Source organism: Neovison vison, chromosome 7 (assembly GCF_020171115.1).
Source record: "Neovison vison isolate M4711 chromosome 7, ASM_NN_V1, whole genome shotgun sequence".
Taxonomy (NCBI): domain Eukaryota; kingdom Metazoa; phylum Chordata; class Mammalia; order Carnivora; family Mustelidae; genus Neogale; species Neogale vison.
Window position 1 is genome coordinate 138,202,591 of NC_058097.1, and position 18,756 is coordinate 138,221,346.

Consider the following 18,756-nt stretch of genomic DNA (forward strand, 5'->3'; position numbering starts at 1 on the left):
AAATGTAAATCACTCATGTCAACCTAGGTCATTAGTCTAGAACAAGAATCAGCAAACCTTTTCTTAAAAGATCAGATTGGAAATATTTTTGGCTCATGAGTCATATAGTCTGTTGCAGCTACCAGCTTTGGCATTATAGCATAAAGGTAGCCATAGACAATACATAAATGCGCATTTGGCTGTGTTCCAGGAAAACTTTATTCACAAAGACATGCAGCTGTAGTTTGCGAATGCCTGTCCTAAGAAGAGGCCTTATAATAAGAAGCCTTTTAATCCACATTAAAAGTTCCTGAGAAGTAAGGTTGTATAATAATTCCAACAGTTTCTTACTCATAGCATGAAAGGGCCACCCAAGGTATGTCATTCCTACAGCTGTGTTAGCCAGGTTTCTGTTGCTCGGTGGCACATGTGACTAGTGTCTACCATATTAGAGCAGATTTTTTAAAATTTCTGTTACTAGGAAGTTTTTGGATAGTGCTTCTGTAGAACAGTGGTCAGCAAACGTTTTATGTAAAGAGCCAGATAGTAAATATTTCAGACTTTACAGGATACATAAGATCTCTGTTACATATTCTTCTTTTATTTTCTTTCATTTTTAAAAAATACCTGTTTGAGAATGTAAAACCCTTCTTTAGCTCACGTGGCCATATTAAAAATAGGCCTCTGGCTATAATTTGCCAACCTCTGCTCTAAAGGATTAAGAACGACTGAGAAAAATCAGAACAGCTACATAGACACCCTCTAACTCTAACTCGTTCAGAGTAGGACATTGGTCTGATGATGTGAACCCCAGTGTACAAAGTAGCTTGTCCTCATTAAAGCAGTTATAAGTCAAGAAGAATGGGTTGATGATCCCAGCTATGCCATGTCTGTGACCTTGTTCAGGCCTGCTTACTCATCTGTAAAAGAAGACATCAGAAGACATGTTAACATTGACTAAAAAGCCAACTGCTGCTTATTTCTCTAAGGAAATACATGTTGGTTATTTTAAAAATTTTGTTGTGAATATATTTTAAATAGAATATTCATAATGGAGACTTAAGTGCTTTTTAAAATAAGTTGTAATATGAAGAACACTAAGAGCTTGGACTCTCCTGTCTTTGTTTTGTTTGTTCATTTGTTTTTTTAATTATTCCATTTCACTCTTAACTGTTCCTCCTCACTTTTCTCTTCCTTTTTTTCTGTCTCCCTCCCCCTTGCCCCCCATGTATGCCTTGTCAGATTCTTTTTGTGGCACTCAAGCTTATCCTAATACTACCCTTATGTGCCATGAGCCTTCTACCGTAGCTGGTTTATTTGGAGGTAGGTAATGGTATCTCTAAAGTTTATCAGTTTATTTATGCAGGAGGGAGTTCTTTGTTTTCTTTAAAATGAGGGTTTTTTTTTTTTATTTGGTTAAGAAAAAATATACTTGCTTTTGAGGAACAGGTCATTTTTCCCCTAATTTTGCTTATCTTAATTAAACACAGGATTGTTCTGTGAGTGGATACTTGTCATCTCCCCACTTTTAATCTGTACTCAAAAGGTTCACATTTTCAGAGGAGCTTCTAACATTTTATTATTACAAGCTTATGGAATTTAAAGCTCTTTATATAGTGATAGAACACTAAATAATTTTGACTTAAACAGTTGTGGCACAGATGTAGGGAGATCTCCTGGAAATAGGTGTGCTTTGCCAGCACTATGCAAAGGCAGAAGAAACTGGGAACAGTTTCCAGAGAGGCATGGCCATTTTGATACTCATTTCTGTCTTTCCAAACATGTTCTAGGCCAGTGCAGTGATAATGAAACCCCCAAATCCAGCTGATTTTATTTTTTTCTTTTTGGTGCATAGGAGTTGATTACCTTTGTTCAGTTGGGATTGAAAAGTAGGTTTGACACAAGTGAAGAATGAGGCTCTTGACTGGCAGACTTGGGCATGATTAAAAAGATTTAAAAATGGAAATTATGAGGACATTTGATGGAAAGTATGTGTTTAGTATTCAGTGAATTTGCATTTGAATTCCTTTTTGAATTCCAGTTCTACGTCCTTACCTGTGTGACTTGAAACAAGTATTTGACCTTTCTTAAGCCTATGAAAATTGGGATAATAATAACTTACAGGATTGTCATGAGATTAACATATATGACTGTATAAAATCTAGCGCTATGCCTGGTACGTAGAATGATCATTAAAACTACTACTGAAAACTATCTTGTGTATGCAAATCATTTTATATTTGTTACTATTTAATCATCAGATACAGCCTTGAACACGTTTTTCATTGCTTTTAGACTTTATTAAAACTGCTATGGTTGTTCACTTTTTTGGCCCAGTATTTGCTGTGAGAAGCTCAAGAAGTTCATATAACTTTAATAGCGAATAAATAGAATTACTATAGCTGTAATAATACAATTTTCTTTTTCTGCCTACTAGTTTATATAAAATGAAATACTTGGGATAAACTGAAAACCCCTAAAAGATTCTGAAATCAGATAATCTGAGGTTTAAGTCTTGGTTTTGCTACTTAATAAATATTTGGCCTTGAGTAACATTGTTTAAGCTCTTTGTTTCCTCATCTGTAAAATGAGGATAATAATGACTATCTCATAGGGTTATTGTGAAGTTTAAATAATATACTGTTTATAAAGCTCTTGCATTAGTGTTTCATAGAGTTTAATAAATAGTAGAAGTTACTTTCACAGCAAGTATGAGATCTAGTTTATTATGGAGCTACCTCTAAAATCCCTTAACAAAATGGTGTGTTTTTCTGGACGGTATTTGGAATGCCTTTCTGTCCCCAAAGCTTGTTCATCTTGTACCATGCAGTTAATTTATTATCGTCCTCCTGATATTTGCTCTGCCAGGCAGTGATTTCTAAATATTGATCTATGAACTACTGATGGTCAGTGGTAGAGTTTTTACTGGGCCTTGGTGAAGTGAAAGAGTAGGCAGTTCAATGTCATAATTATTTTATACAGTTAACCTTAACTCAGAACTTGTTCATCTTTTTTTTTTTTTTTTTGGTCTCTGAATTTTCCTTTTGAGATGGTGATAGTAGTTTTTAATCTTTGTTTTAAGTAACTTTAAAAAATTAAATCCTGGGAAGCCTTGGTGGCTCAGTAGGTTAAGCCGCTGCCTTCGTCTCAGGTCATGATCCCAGGGTCCTGGGATGGAGTCTGGCATGGGGCTCCTTGCTCAGCAGGGAGTCTGCTGCTCCTTCTGCCTGCTCTGCCTGCTATTCCCCCTGCTTGTGTGCACACGCATGCTCTCTCTCTCCGATTAAAAAAACAAAACAAAACCCTAAGTCTTCCAAAAAATGACTTGGGATAAAAGGCCATTAAGTTGATAATGTTCATTGAAATGAAAATGTAGAACTCTTACCTTGAAGATGTGTTACTACTTAAAATATTGTTATTTTGAAATACATTGCTTGCTTCCCTAGGAGCCAATCAGATAGTACAATTTATAAAAAATTTTCTTTTTACTTTTTGCATACCTAGAGACGTTTTTAAATTTGAGGTGCTAGCTCTGGGTTACTTTATATCCTCTTCAACTTTTTACACTTTTAGGTAGTAGTCTTGTAATTACACAGACTGATGCCCCTAAGGACCATAGTAAATGGCTCCTCTCTTTAAAGAAAGTAATAAATGGATTACTTTAGAAAGATAGGTTTATCTCTGATATTAACCGGATTCTAGAAAGGTGGGATAAAAGAGGAGAAAACGGGAATTTGATAGGCTATCCTATTTATAAATTATTATATTTCCTAACCTTTGGAGACCTAGCCAGCGAACTGTTTCCAGAATCACTTAAACAACAATTTGTGTATTTTTTAAACTGATGATTCTACTGGCACAAAATTAAGCACAGTAAGTTTTTGTCTTCTTGAGTAGATGCATAAGTTCTCATAGAGAAGAATCAGTGAGCCCATGGTGTAATTCTTAAACAGCTTGTACACTTTAAAATGTTGTTAGGGGCACCTGGGTGGCTCAGTCAGTTAAGCGTCTTCCTTTGGCTCAGATCATGATCCCAGAGTCCTAGAATCGAGCCCTGCGTCAAGCTCCCTGCTATGTGGGCAGCCTGCTTCCCCCTCTCCCTCTGTCTGCTGCTCCCCCTCCTTATGCTTCTCTCTCTCTCTCACTTTCTCTGTCAAATGAATAAATAAAATAAAATAAAATGTTATTAAACTGGTAAGTCTAGAAATCTAGAAACGTCTTGATGAATGGTCAGATTTATATACTAACTTATTTTATACTTTGATAGTGTTTGTGTTCTCATTTTATGACCATTGTGGTGGTGGTGGTGGTGGTGGTGTTGGTGGTGGTTTAAGATTTTATTATTTATTTGAGAGAGACAAAGAGCTTGAAAGAGCAAGAGGGAGAGAGCGCATGCGGGAACACAGGGGAGGGGCAGAGGAAGAGGGAGAACAGATTCCCCACAGAGCAGGGAACTTGATGCAGGGCTCAATCCCAGGAGTCTGGGATCATGACCTGAACCTAAAGCAGATGCAGATGCTTAACCAATTAAGCCACCCAGGTTCCCCTGACCATTGTTTTTAAGAGTGGTTTAAGAAGTAATTATGGAATAAGAACTTTTAAAAAAAGATTTATTTATTTGAGAGCGTGTACACAGTGTGCATGCAGAAGCAGAGGCAGAGGAAGGGAGAATCCCAAGCAGACTCTCCCCGGTTAGGGCAGAGCCTGGACTCCGGCTTGATCCTAGGACCCTGAGGTCGTGACTTGAACTGAAACCAAGAGTCAGCAGCCTAACCAGCTGAGCCACCCAGCTGCCCCTGGAATAAGAACATTTTTAAAAACTTGTGTCCTATGGAATACTCGATAGATCTAAAGGGTTACTTTTAAAGGGGGAACCTAAGGATTAATGCATTGTAACTTTCAGAATCCTCTTCTCAAATGAACTTAAACCATATTGCATTTAATTAATAATTTAAAGGTGGAAAGAAGGTGAGAGAAATAATGGAAGGTGAGTAGGTTGTCAGGGGGAGGGGGAAGATTCCAGGATCTAAGTAGAATCTCTAAGTAGATATTTTTTAAAACACTGTAGAATATTTACTTCATTACCAAGTGATCATTTGCATTGTGTATATATTTTACTTCATGCACAGTCCTGGAATTTTAGATGTGTTTAGTTTTCTAAAAATCATCAGTACATAAAATTAAGGTAAAAAGATAAAGATTTTACTTTTGTAATGAAACAAACTTAGTAGTACAACTTCAGTTGCTCTTTTGTTAGTTTTCTTTGTCAGTAGGATGATTTTTTTACAGAAAAATGTCATCACCACAAAAAGATGGAGTAGTGTTAAGAAACATTTTGCTTGAAGGATTGGCCTTGTTCTTCATTGGGGGAATTTATTGCTTTTTCCATTCTATTGTCGTCATTATTAAGAGCTGTAAATGTAGATATATTAAAGAATTGAGCTTTTTCCACTTTGGTTTTCCTTAGGATTCACTCCATCTCCAGTTGCACAGCCACATCCTTCAGCTGGCCTTAATGTTGATTTTGAATCTGTGTTTGGAAATAAATCTACCAACGTTATTGTAGATTCTGGGGGTAAGAAAAAATTGTTCTGTTAACATTATTATAATGTTCTCATTTAGATTCTGTGCAAGGACAGATAATAATATCTTTTGAACATATGTAAATAGATTAAATTGCGGTAAGCCAGTGAAGTTGTTCTCTTCTCCCAGCTACTAGATGAGAAGAACTTCAAGGGATTATTAACTGTTACCCTTTTCTTATTGGCAGTTTTGATTCTGGGAAGATTTTGTTTCTCCTAGAGCTAAATGAGAACTTCCTCACATTAGATTGGTAAATTGCTAATGGTTATGTGTAGAATGTTGTGCTTTGTAGTCATTACAATTTTCACCTTTACTGAAATGAAATTGGCTTTTTTGAAAAGTAGGAAAAATAAAACATTTGGTACCTGACTTGTTGAGATAGTCGGTGCTTAACCAACTAGAATGTATTAAGTACCAGAGCTCTAGGGGCTTTTTGTTATTTTAAGGATGGTTCTTTCTGTAGTATGCTTGTTCATTTGTCTTAAAATTAGGACTTACATAAATTTGTAGAGCCAGGTTTCCATTTAGTATTTTGTTACTCTGAAGTTTGTAAAGATTAAGAGTTTCCATGAAATTTATTATTCTTACCATGGAATGACCTTTGATTTTGATTAGTAAATAAGTTCAAGTCATTTGAAGAAATATACTGAGGCGTTTTTGATTTTATAATATTCGATTATACAAAAAGTAATCAATCTTATAAAGAATATGTATGGACTAAGAATTTTTTTTCTCTGTGCACTAGTTGGTTTATAATTACATTTTTGGATGCATTTGGCTTTTTCCTTTTGAGTTTGTTTTTCTGGGGAAAAGGATAAAATAAATAGAGATCAGCTACTCATATTTTGTACACCACCATTTTTGGTGACTTTGTTTTTATCAGTCCTGGATCATGTAACTGAGTCCTTTACTGGATTTGTTTGATTGGATTCACTTTCTCGCTTTGATAGAGAACCTTAAGGGATCTATTTTATTTTCATTTCTAAGCAATGTCCTAGTTTAGTAGATGGTTTAATGTCATTGGAGCATAAGGCTAACAATTTCTTAGGTATAATTTAGGTTAACTGTTTTTAGACAGAAGAAAAGTGATAATCAAATGGTACATTTTTACTTCCTTCTAATGTTGTGGTTTACATATACCTTGCATTCTCTACTCTGAAGAATGTAAAAAGGTCTACAAAATATTTATTAGATGAAACATTTTTCAAAGGAACAGAGATGTATTTTTTTGTCTATATTTCTTCAGGTATAAGGGAATCTTCAGAAAATCTTGTCAGTAAGGGGCAGAATTCCATTCCATTCCCTTCTCTTTCACAACTTTGGAATAAGAATGGTTTACTCGAATGCTTCTTTCTCATCCCCTTTAACCTTAATATAATTTTTTTTAAGATTTTTAAAATTTATTTGACAGAGATCACAAGTAGGCAAGAGAGGCAGGCAGAGGGTAGGGGGAGGCAGGCTCCCTGCTGAGCAGAGATTCCCGATGTGGCGCTCTATCCCAAGACCCTGAGATCATGACCTGAGCCCAAGGCAGAGACCCAACCCACTGAGCCACCTGGGTGCCCCTAACCTTAATATAATTTTGTCATGAAATAAGACATGACAGATCTTTTCAATCAGTTCACTTTGAAATGGTGAATTTCTCCCTCTTCCATTTAAAGTCATTAATTAATGCCCAGTGTCGTGGAGGACTTTTCCTGCAGACGAATAAGTAGAAAAGGCAGAGATCTCCTGTAGAAAGCTAGCACCGTAAAGTCCCTTACAAATCCTGTTTCATCTGTTTGTAACTTTAAGGCTTTGATGAACTAGGTGGACTTCTCAAACCAACAGTGGCCTCTCAGAACCAGAGTCTTCCTGTTGCCAAACTCCCACCTAACAAGTTAGTATCTGATGACTTGGATTCATCCTTAGCCAACCTGGTGGGCAGTAAGTATTCTTTGGATTCTTTCAATCTTCTTCACAATTAATTGTATTATAAAAATGAGTCTAGTTTTTAAATGCTTTCTTTATTTCCTGTTATAGATCTTGGCATTGGAAATGGAACTACTAAGAAGTGAGTGTTTTATATGTATTATTTCCCCCATGTACCATTTAGAGGTTGATTTGGCTTTCATTTCAAAAGTATGTGTAGACCTGTCAGATCTGCATATTAAATGCTTTTTATTTAATCTAAGTATATAGTAAAGAAACTTTACAATTATAGACATTTAATATTCTCACTGATGTTTATTTAAAGTGATGTAAATTGGAGTCAGCCAGGTGAAAAGAAGCTAACTGGAGGATCTAACTGGCAGCCAAAGGTTGCGCCAACAACTGCTTGGAATGCTGCAACAATGGTGAGTTGAAAAGCTCACAGTAACATGACTAATTTAGGAGAATAACATGAAAATGTTTTTAAAGTGATAGCTGTAAGTCGGAGGATTTGCTTATTGAGTTTTAGATATATAAGTAATTTTTTATTTATTTTTTTTTTTTTAAGGAAGCTGATTGACTATATTTGCCAAGTATGTTTTAGTAGCCAACATTTATTTAAGGTTTACTTTGTGTCAGCCATCATTCTAATAAATAATGGGTGATTTTTTTCTTCTATAATCCTCAAATTAACTACATGTGGTGGTAACTATTACTGTCCTCACTGTGCAGGTGAAATGGAGACACAGAGTTACTACATAATATGCCTAGGATCCCAGAGTTTTTAAGTGATTGGGTGGATTTTTAGAATACAGGAAGCCTAACCGCAGAGCTTAAACTCTTTAATCATTATCCTCTACTTCTGATCTCAAATTTATTATGTATTTATCTAGAATATAAAATCATTAGTGTTTTTCTGATCTCACTATTGGTAATGTTTGCTTTTTGTTAATGTTGTCGAATAGTTCATAGAGTTGACTTTCCTTACTTGCTATAATTATATTCTTAAAATCCCCTAAACACTGAACCATTGCTATGCTCACACGTACTACATGTGTACGTATTTCCTTTAGCAATGGTTCAGGGTTCACTGATTTAGTATTGGGTTACTTTAACAACATAGGTGCAGCAAATAAGGAGAATTGCTTATATGTGTATGTACACACACACACATACATACACACATATACCCCTTACATTCATTATTATCTCAAATCCTAAAAAAATACTTGTTCTAGTAGATGCCCCCCCCCATTTTTTTTAAACAGAAAAGAAAATGTGGTTGGTAAGAGTTAAGTGACTTACTTACCAGAACCTGCAGCACTAAACTTGAAAATCCAGCCCCATCTAGCTGGCTCCACAGCCAGAGAGCTTCTTGCAGTAGTATACTGCATTATTCCCTGTGTTCTCATCCTCTGGTCATTGTTATATCAGAGCTGAAACAAGGCAGAATCTTACTTTGTTCAGCCTCAGCTGAGAATGAAGGTGTTAGGCAACAAATTTTTCACCACTCCATGTATGTCTGTCAGTGACCTTGAAAGCACCACAAACGTTAATTTTCGGGATCACAAATTTTAGCAAGTAAGCAAATTTATAAATATAGAAGGTATGAAAAATGAGGATTAATTTATATGCCAAGTAACTAGTTAGCATCTAGTACTGAAGAAGTTCTGCTAATGTTTTTAATCACTATAAGGTATGGTTGTCCCAGAGTAGCTTTATGGCTCTACCCCTGTCCTTAGTCAGCTGCTATTTCACCAGTGCGGGAAGTTTTCCCACATTAGAGAAAACCAGTTTCCTCCTCCTCTTCTTCTTCTTCTTCTTCTTGTTCTTCTTTTTTAAAGATTTTATTTATTTGACAGAGAGATCACAAGTAGGCAGAGAGGCAGGTGGGGGAAGCAGGCTCCCTGCTGCACAGAGAACCCCACACGGGGCTTGATTCCAAGACCCTGAGATCATGACCTGAGCCAAAGGCAGAGGCTTAACCCACTGAGCCACCCATGTACCCCAAACCAGTTTCTTCTTAAAGAAAAATTTAAAACAAGCTTTCTTAACAATATTCTGGAAATAAATAACATTTGGATTACACAGGCTACACATTGTAGCCTTCCTGTTGTTAAAGACCACCATTATCCCTCTTATAGCCACCTTCTTGTATTAAATCACTTCCAGAGCACCACTTTGTTTTCCTGGGCTTAATCATATGTGAAAATTACCAGGGCTCAGCTAAAAATAATGTGCTAATAAAATTTGTGACATTATGTAAAGAGATTTGTTAAGTTTAATCATCTTAGATGAAAAGTAAAAATTTAGCCAACTTGTTTTTGTTTTTTTTTAATTTAGCCACCTTTTTAAGGCAACACTTTTTCATTAATAGAGGTCACTGCCATTCTAATAAATCCTTGCATTTAATTAGCTTGTTAGGTTTTACACATACATGTATCCTCGCTATCTTGAGTCTTTTTAAACTGCATTCTTGGGGAAGTTTGAATTGATAGCATCCTAATTACAAGAATAAAGTTAGGCAATTTCTCTTTTGTAAGTATAAAACATCTAGAAAGCAGATTTTAGTTGAAATCCTTTCCCTCTGACTCTGAATCCCCGGGTTTATCTGTACTGTAACAAATTTCACTGACCAGGGGATGACAAGAGGTTAGGTTAGTGGATTTTATACCATTTGGTGTGAATTACACATTGATAATACATGAAGACTGTTAAAAATCCAAATGCTGATATGAAAATACAACGAATATTTTATTATTTTGTATTAAATTGGTATTGACCTATATGAAATATTAGAAGTTTGTAGATAGCGCTGGACTTAAGATTGACTACCAGAATGTAATAGGCATTTAACCAGTTAAAATTTGTATGTAAGTTGATGATATTTATGCAACTGTGTCATTGTGTGTCATCTCTTAAGAATTTTCTTAAAATATTTATATGTATGTATATAATAGAGTTTCTTTTTTAATGACTAACATAGAGGGCTGGTGATGTGATTCACTACTTAGATAAACTGCTGCTTATGTCATTTCTTTACGTTTCTAACCTTTTTATTAATCCATAAACACTGTCAAGGTTTTTGAACTTTTTTAAGTTAAAAAATTCATTGATCTTTTATTAATGTGTATGATGATATTATACTACAAATTCTTTGAATTATTGCTTTCTTTTTTCCTGAGTGGTGGACATATTGATTCAACCCTGTTTATGGGACACACTGAATTTTGCAGTGTTGACACTACTGATAGATTTTATGTTTTATGATACTTGTCATAAACTATTAGATATGTAAGGGGATTATGTTAGAGACTAAATTTCCCTTGTCAACCTTGATAGTGTTTTAGTATAGGTGTTCTTCCATTAGATACCGGAAATACAAGGGATTTTAGGTAGTTAGTGAATGTACATGTGAACTAAAATGCTCTCTGTGTATTTTCTGTTGTGTAAGTATTTGTTCTAATCCAGTGTTATTGCATTATGTAATTGTTCTCCCTGGGAAAAACAGAATGGCATGCATTTTCCACAATACGTAAGTGACCAAAAACTAGCCTTTTTTGCAATAAATTGGCATGCTATTAACCACTGCTGTAGCAGAATCTCATAACCTTCCAGCTATTACTTTTTTCACATTCAGATTTTCAATGTGCCAGAAATTCTTTCTAGCATCTACTGATTTCATGGATGTGTTGCCGAATTGATTCTGATGGTGGCATGGGAAATACAGACTTTTTTTTTTTTTCTTGCTTAACATTCTGCCATTTGCTGCCAGATGGCTGGGTGTCTGTGTGTGTATCTGTGCTGCCACTATGCACTTGATGATTTCTGAATGAAGGGAAATGTTGATTGTTGTAATGTTGAAAATAATAATTGCATGAAATCTTACAGGCTTCCGCTGTACTTGGCAGTTTGTCTACTGCTCTTGCAGCTCTCAGTTTTTAAGTAGGGAGAGACCAATAAATCCTACATGCTCACTCAAATACTAAACTTTTAACTATTCACTCTAGTTATGCTTCATTTAACTGCTCCACGCATATGTTCAAATTGCCGTGTAATTTCAGTTATTTTTTGTATTTCAGCAGTGTTATTGGTCTTTCTCCTGTATTCAATTTCAGTTTTCATTATAAGATATTACACACACACACACACACACACAAAGAGGGGATGTTGTTAAGACAGCAAATATATTTAAAATGATTTTGTGCTCACATTGTATATTTACAGAAAGCTTGAGGTAGGATAGAAGGTGGGGGGGAACTTTAAACATCGTAGGGTTAGGTGGTTCTTTTAAGTGTTTAAGAATAGACAGATTTAAAAACTTCTTGCTCCTCCAAATTGGTGCTTTGTAGAAGATTGTTTAAATAATTTAGAGAATAAATTACAAGAAGTGCTAATACACGTACTCTGTACAAAAACTGTGTGCCTCATAAAAATAGTCATACTCAGTAGTGTTTTGAAATCTTTGAGGTTCTTTGAAAAAAATGAATTGAGGTCTTCAGAATAACTTTTTGAAAGATCAGATTATTGATTGATTTGGGATCTTTAACTTTTTTTTTTCTTGCTCAAAATACTGAAGCACCTAGGAAGACTTTCACTAATACTTTTTCTGGGTAAACTTTTTTTTTTTTTTTTTTAATTTTATTTATTTATTTGAGAGAGAGATAACAAGAGAGAGCAAGAGCAAGGAGGAGAGGGAGAAGGCGGCTCCCTGCCGAGCAGGGAGCCTCACCCGGTGCTTGATCCCAGGAACCCCAGGTATCATGACCTGAGCCCAAGGCAGGTGCTTAGCCAACTGAGCCACTCAGGTACCCCTGGGTAAACATTTTTTGTAATAGCAATAGACCTCAAATTTTAGAACGTTCAGTATTTTTTTTTAAATCTGAAGATCTTTAAAGCTATAAAAAGCACGTTGAAATTTTAGATCACTGTTGTATCTAAGTTTAAATGTTTGGTTTTTTTTTTTTTCTGATCTGCTTTTCTGCTAATTTCAAGACACTCTATTTTCATTGAACATTAATTGACACAGTTATTAATGATCCTAAGTGTCACATTTAATCACAGCTGTCTTAGCAATTCTTTTTAGTGGAACTGTGCTATTAATTCCTTGAACTCAACTGATGTAACATGAGTTACACATCTTTGTTTATTTTTTCTCCACCATGTCAGGCACCCCCTGTAATGGCCTATCCTGCTACTACACCCACAGGCATGATAGGATATGGAATTGTAAGTATTGTTCCAGACAAAACTTTTTGAAAATAGATCGATTTATATTTAACATGCCTTTTTACAGTTACTAAAAAATGAACTTGGTGATTCACATACCTTTAGTGCCTAACATAGAATCTTGTATCATAACATTGGTTTCATAAATATTTTTGGAATTGTCATTATACAGTAGATATCATTTATGAATGTTCATAGTAGTACCTGGCTTCTTTTTCCCCTCATAATTTTGCTAAGTATTTTATACTTCATTACAAACTCGTTTAAACATGAATGTTATCTCCAACCCTTTGTGTGCCCTTACATTAATACCATTGAAGTCTTAAAACCTTAATACTATAAGGGAAGAGGGGAATTAACATTTCTTGAATTGTGTAGGGGCAAATTTAGTCCAGTATAGGCCAGAGAAATTTTCCTATGACAGTGATTAATTACTATCATACAGAAATACTTGTCTTACTTTTAAGCTGCCCACAATCCAGTCTACACTGCCCTTACTTTCCCAACTAAGACTCACTTAGATAAGAAATGGAGGTAATGGCTTCAACCCCTATATGTAGTTGAGGAACTGTTGATAATAGGAGGCAGCATCACATCCCTTGGGATTGCTACTGTGGCTGCTATGCTACTTCTCTATTTACATTTTATGGAAGTAGCTCTGGACTTTAATTGAAAGGTAGAACCTGTAGAAAGATAATATTATAATAGAGTATGGTATTTTAACCAAAATGATACCGTGGTGTGTATGTTCTTTATTGGGTTACTTATTTGTGTTAATTCTATACCATGGAGTAGTAGTTTTTAAACAAAGAGGTGGTCGGTTGAGACTCAATTTTCAGTTACTCAAGAATAAACTAATCTCTTCGTGTGTTATTTAAGCCTATTCTTGGTTCTCCCTAACAATAGATGAAATAAAAGGAAAAAACCATTGAGAGTAAACCACTTCAAAGAAACAACTGTATTCACTTAGGATCACTTGCATAATGGCATAAGAACTTGATTTGACATTCAAAGGTAGTTTGTTTTGAAATATCTTAGCCATTTTTCAGTTTCAAGTTTTCCTATGTCTAAAACTGCAAATTTGAAATTTTTGAATTGGTTAAAATTTTGACTGCCATACTGTAGTAAGGTTTAAATTTTGCTTAAATTTAAGCTTGCTTTTTTTTTTGTTTGTTTTTAAACCTTAGAAGTTTATACATCAAAGACTTTTAAAAAACTGTTAAGAATTTATGGCTGTTAGTCTTACTTGTATTTATAAGAATTTTTCCTTCGAGTTAAAATACTAGTACTTTCCATTCCTGCCATTCTTCTTGTTTACTACTTAAGCAAAATGTTAATCGACATTATCTAACATAATATTTTTCTTTTCTTTTCTTTCTTTCTTTCTTTTCTTTTCTTTTTTTTTTTTTTTTTAAGCCTCCTCAAATGGGAAGTGTACCTGTAATGACGCAGCCAACCTTAATATATAGCCAGCCTGTCATGAGACCACCAAACCCCTTTGGTCCTGTATCAGGAGCACAGGTACTTATGTGCCACATGTAACTCTTTTAAAATGTGCGTGATGTGGGAAGGATAGAATACTAAAAATTCCTTTTATACAACATAAGAAACAAACGTTTTCCCTTTGACAGTGGATGTTATTTGCTTCTTTATCATCTGAAAGCTTTTAAGAATATTGATTATTTGGAAGAAGTGGACAAACAGATTACAAACATTAAGGGTGGAAAATTCTTGACAACTTACTGTTGGTCATTACAGAGTACAGTTTTTTTTTAGTTTAAGGAACCTACTTTCTGTTCATGATTGTGGCTTTGCTCTCCTTTGTGAACCCTAGAAACCTTGAACTCAGAGCTCCAGTTTGGTTTGACTGGTGCTACAACAAAGGTGTTGCCCTTGAGATATTTGTGGAATGTGGCAAGTCTACAAAAAAGTGATGAATGTTATTCTTTCACTAGATAACATGTATTTAAAAACAAATGGTGGTGGAGGTGGGGATGATGGGAAGGCAAAAAAAAAAAAATCTTGAAATGCCATGCTGACCTAATTTCTTGAAAGAAGAGACTTTCTTCTTCAATTGTTTCTAAGACCCTCTCCCAGTTCCTGAAATTTCACCCCAAATATTCACACTTTCATCCCATTATTGTTAGCTTTAGGGGAATCTGGATTTTTTTAGAAAAGCTTTTCCCCACTGTGGTTAGAAGAGATGTGCGGTTTCTTTGTTACTCACTTTTCTTGTGGCATACTAGTAGATATGACACTCAGGAAGTGATAGAATGGTTTCTCATTCGTTATGGCACTGCTCCTGTTGTGTAACACTTGGTAGAAATTACACGCAATTATTAAAGTACTCCTTTCTTACACCGCTTCTGATGCCAAGTAATTGGTTAACTTTCATGTGTTTAAAACTTATTTGAAAACATTGATGTGAGCATTTGGTAATGGACTTGTTATTCCTTTCCCACTTGAATATATGTAGTATTTCCATTTGCCAATCCCTACAGTGTTACACGACCAATATTCGTTTGTATTGACCCAGTTTGAATCTAGTCTCTATGTATTTCATAGACTTGGGAAGCATAGGTGATCAGTCCTTTTGTTTTTTAGACTTTTGAGCATTTAACTCATTTCATAAATTGGCATCTCAGGGACTACCAGTAACTTGGAGTGGATAGTGAATTTAGTCCTGATTAAAAGGTAAAATCCATGTTCTTTGCAATTCATGTATTTGTCCGGATGCCTCTTTTTTTCCCCTTTTGTCCATGTTAAAGTAACCTTTTCTTCCTGTTCCTTAATCAAAGTATTTATAATGAAAATAGCTGGGAGTGAGAGTAATTGATGCAGCCGTAACTTTTTTTAGTAAGTCAGTTATTTTGTATGTATTTGTTTTTATAAAATGGATTATGGAAATATATACATAGTTTACCTTGTGTTCTATCTTTTACCTATAGTAGTTCTAAATACTGGCTTAACTTGCTAAAGAAGTACTAGATTTTGATAATCTTTTAAAATGTTTATTATTTCCCTAATGGTTGGTATAGACGGTTTCTTGAGATTGTAGGTCTCCCTTATGTCTTTTTTTCTTTTTTTTCCCCAGTTTTTTTGTTTGTTATGTATACTTTTTTTTTTTAAGATTTTATTTATTTATTTGACAGAGAGAGGTATCACAAGTAGGTGGAGGGGCAGGCAGAGAGAGAGAGAGGAGGAAGCGGGCTCCCTGCTGAGCAGAGAGCCTGAGGTGGGGCTCGATCCCAGGAGCCTGGGATCATGACCTGAGCCGGAGGCTTTAACCCATTGAGCCACCCAGGCACCCCTGTTATTTATACTTTTAACGTCAGATATGGATCATTTATTTTTTTAAGGAAAAAAGAGGGGAAAGGGCAGAGAAAGAGGGAAAGAAGCAGACTCTCTGTTGAGTGTGAAGTCTGATGTGGGGCTCCCTTTTATGACCCTGAGATCATGACCTGAGTCGAAATCAAGAGTTGGGTGCTTAGCCATTTGAGCCACCCAGCACCCCTATCATTTATTTATTATTTTTCCTGTATGGATTGATTGAGTAATTACGACCTTAAATGTATTTAAGAGAAAAAGCTATATTCCATTGCTACAAATTTACCAGGAACTGCTTGAATACCACCTACTTGAACACCACCTAACATTTTCTGAACACTTGTATCACCTTCTTCTCAAAATAATTTTTAAGGTAGATGGGCTTGCTGTCACCATCCTGTTTTAGAGATAGTGAAAGCTGAGACTTGGAAAGGTTCTTCAACTAAATAAATGATGAAATGCAACTTACCCCAGGAATCCTTGGTTTCTGGTCCAGTGCTCATTTGTAACACTCTTCCTCTCTACTTAATGGGGATTGGGCCCAAATGGCTACTATACTAGCACTGTCTTCCTTTTGGCAGCAGTGAACTACTCTGCAAAACTTTGGGTTTCCTGCTGGATTATAAACTACATTTACACATTTCAGAATATAATTTCTGTAGATGTCAAGGACATCTGTAGTGTTGGGAATGCTTTGAATCTTAAACATTTTATATGAATTTGCTTTAAAAAAAAAAATACGTGGTTTAAAAAATTGTGGTAAAGGGGCACCTGGGTGTTTCAGTGGGTTAAAAGCCTCTGCCTTCAGCTCAGGTCATGATCTCAGGGTCCTGGGATTGAGTCCTGGATCCAGCTGTCTGCTCAGTGGGGAGCCTGCTCCCCCCCCCCCCCGCCTCTCTTGCCTACTTGTGATCTCTGTCTCAAATAAATAAAATCTTTTTAAAAAAATTGTGATAAAAATCTGCCTTTATAAAAAGTGCTGGTCTCCTAGCATCTCCTCTTATTCTAGGTTTTATATCCTGTTTCCTTCTAAAAATCCACGTAACTCACTAAACCACCAGAAAAGTGCAAGAATTCCCATGGGCGTGAAAAGAGACAGTGACAGAAATACCTTTTCCTAATGAAATTATGCCAGAAGAGAAGAGAATAAGAACATTAGAGTAATTAGTTTCAAGTTAAGAAATCAAATTTGATGTGAGCATGTAACTCTAAATATAGATTGAAGAAAGCATGTAAGGAAGCAAATAGATAACTAGAAAAAGAGAAAATCAGGTGGCAGTGAAATGGCTCCGAAAATCTTCTGTCGGTTTTAATCAGTTAAAAGGCAGAATCTCAGATTTTTTTTTTTTTAAGATTTTATTTATTTATTTATTTGACAGACAGAGATCACAAGCAGGCAGAGAGAGAGGAGGAAGCAGGCTCCCCACTGAGCAGAGAGCCCAATGCGGGGCTCTATCCCAGGACCCTGGGATCATGACCTGAGCCGAAGGCAGAGGCTTTAACCCACTGAGCCACTCAGGTGCCCCAGATTTTTTTTTTTTTTTTTTTAAAAAGATTGGATTTATTTATTTTAGGGAGAGAAAGTGCAAGTGGGGGAAGGGCAGAGAATTTCTAGCAGACTCCATGCTGAGACACTCATGACCTGAGCGGAAATCAAGAGTCAGATGCTTAACGAACTGAGCCATCCAGGCTCCCTTGAATCTCCTAACTTTTAATGTTACTTTTCATTACTTTAACCCTTTGTTCTCCAGCTATTCATCACAAAGCCCCATTAGTTTTTTTCTCTGCTATCTTTACATCCGTCCATCTTGCTTTCTACAGCCTTCAGCCAGATTGGAACCCTTTATCTCATGCTTATTTTACAAGAGTCTCCCTGTGTTTCTTGTCTTTCTAATTTAATTCATTCTGAAGATATTGGAATAATCTATGTGCGGTATTTTTAGCATCTTATCTCTATATTTAGAAACCTAAGGAAATGAATCTAAATATAACTGAACATATTACCCATCCTCTTAACTTTCCTTCTTTCTTAACAGCTACCTCACAAAGTCTCCTTAACTGTAAGAGTAATAGTGAGTAAATAGAACATTCAGGTTCTTCAATTCCCATGCCTTTACAATTCTCAGAAAGTATCCAGTGTTATTCTACTGCTTGTTTTTGCCAGAAAGCCTTCATATGTTATAAATTAGACTTAATCTTTGTTCTTTTTTTTCCTTTGGTAATGCTTTTAGTTGTTGTTGTTGTTGTTTTAATGGTTTTAGGGTTTTTTTTTAAGTTTTATTTTATTTTTTAAAGATTTTATTTATTTATTTGACAGACGTAGATCACAAGTAGGCAGAGAGGTAGGCAGAGAGAGAGGGGGAAGCAGGCTCCCTGCTGAGCAGAGAGCGGGATGTGGGGCTCAATCCCAGGACCGTGTGATCATGACCTGAGCTGAGCCAAAGGCAGAGGCCTAACCTACTGAGCCACCTAGGTGCTCCTAAGGTTTTATTTTAATTCCAGTTAGTTAATATACAGTGTTATATTAGTTTTAGGTGTGATTCCTTGAAATACCTTACCCAGTGCTCATTCTTTACTTACTCATTAGTCTTCTCTTGTCCCTTTCCAGTGCTTCTGAGATATGAAACTCTTTTCCTTATCCTGAGTTATTTTTCTGTATAGAACTTACTATTACCTGACATCTGTTTGTCTGTCCTGTCTGTCTATCTATCCATCCATCCATCCAGT

General features: G+C 35.6%; 1 protein-coding gene across 9 annotated transcripts in view; it reads left to right on the forward strand.

Moving 5' to 3' along the window:
- Window positions 1-18,756, forward strand: part of PICALM (phosphatidylinositol binding clathrin assembly protein) — a 113,514-nt gene that overhangs the window by 81,372 nt on the left and 13,386 nt on the right. For 3 of the 9 annotated variants that reach the window (XM_044258364.1, XM_044258369.1, XM_044258370.1), the window contains 7 exons: window positions 5,447-5,554; window positions 7,357-7,488; window positions 7,585-7,615; window positions 7,799-7,898; window positions 10,985-11,008; window positions 12,643-12,702; window positions 14,119-14,223. In XM_044258364.1, the coding sequence (XP_044114299.1) occupies window positions 5,447-5,554; window positions 7,357-7,488; window positions 7,585-7,615; window positions 7,799-7,898; window positions 10,985-11,008; window positions 12,643-12,702; window positions 14,119-14,223 (560 nt within the window). The remainder of the gene's footprint in view (window positions 1-5,446; window positions 5,555-7,356; window positions 7,489-7,584; window positions 7,616-7,798; window positions 7,899-10,984; window positions 11,009-12,642; window positions 12,703-14,118; window positions 14,224-18,756) is intronic. The other 6 variants (XM_044258365.1, XM_044258371.1, XM_044258367.1 and 3 more) reach the window with 3 other exon arrangements.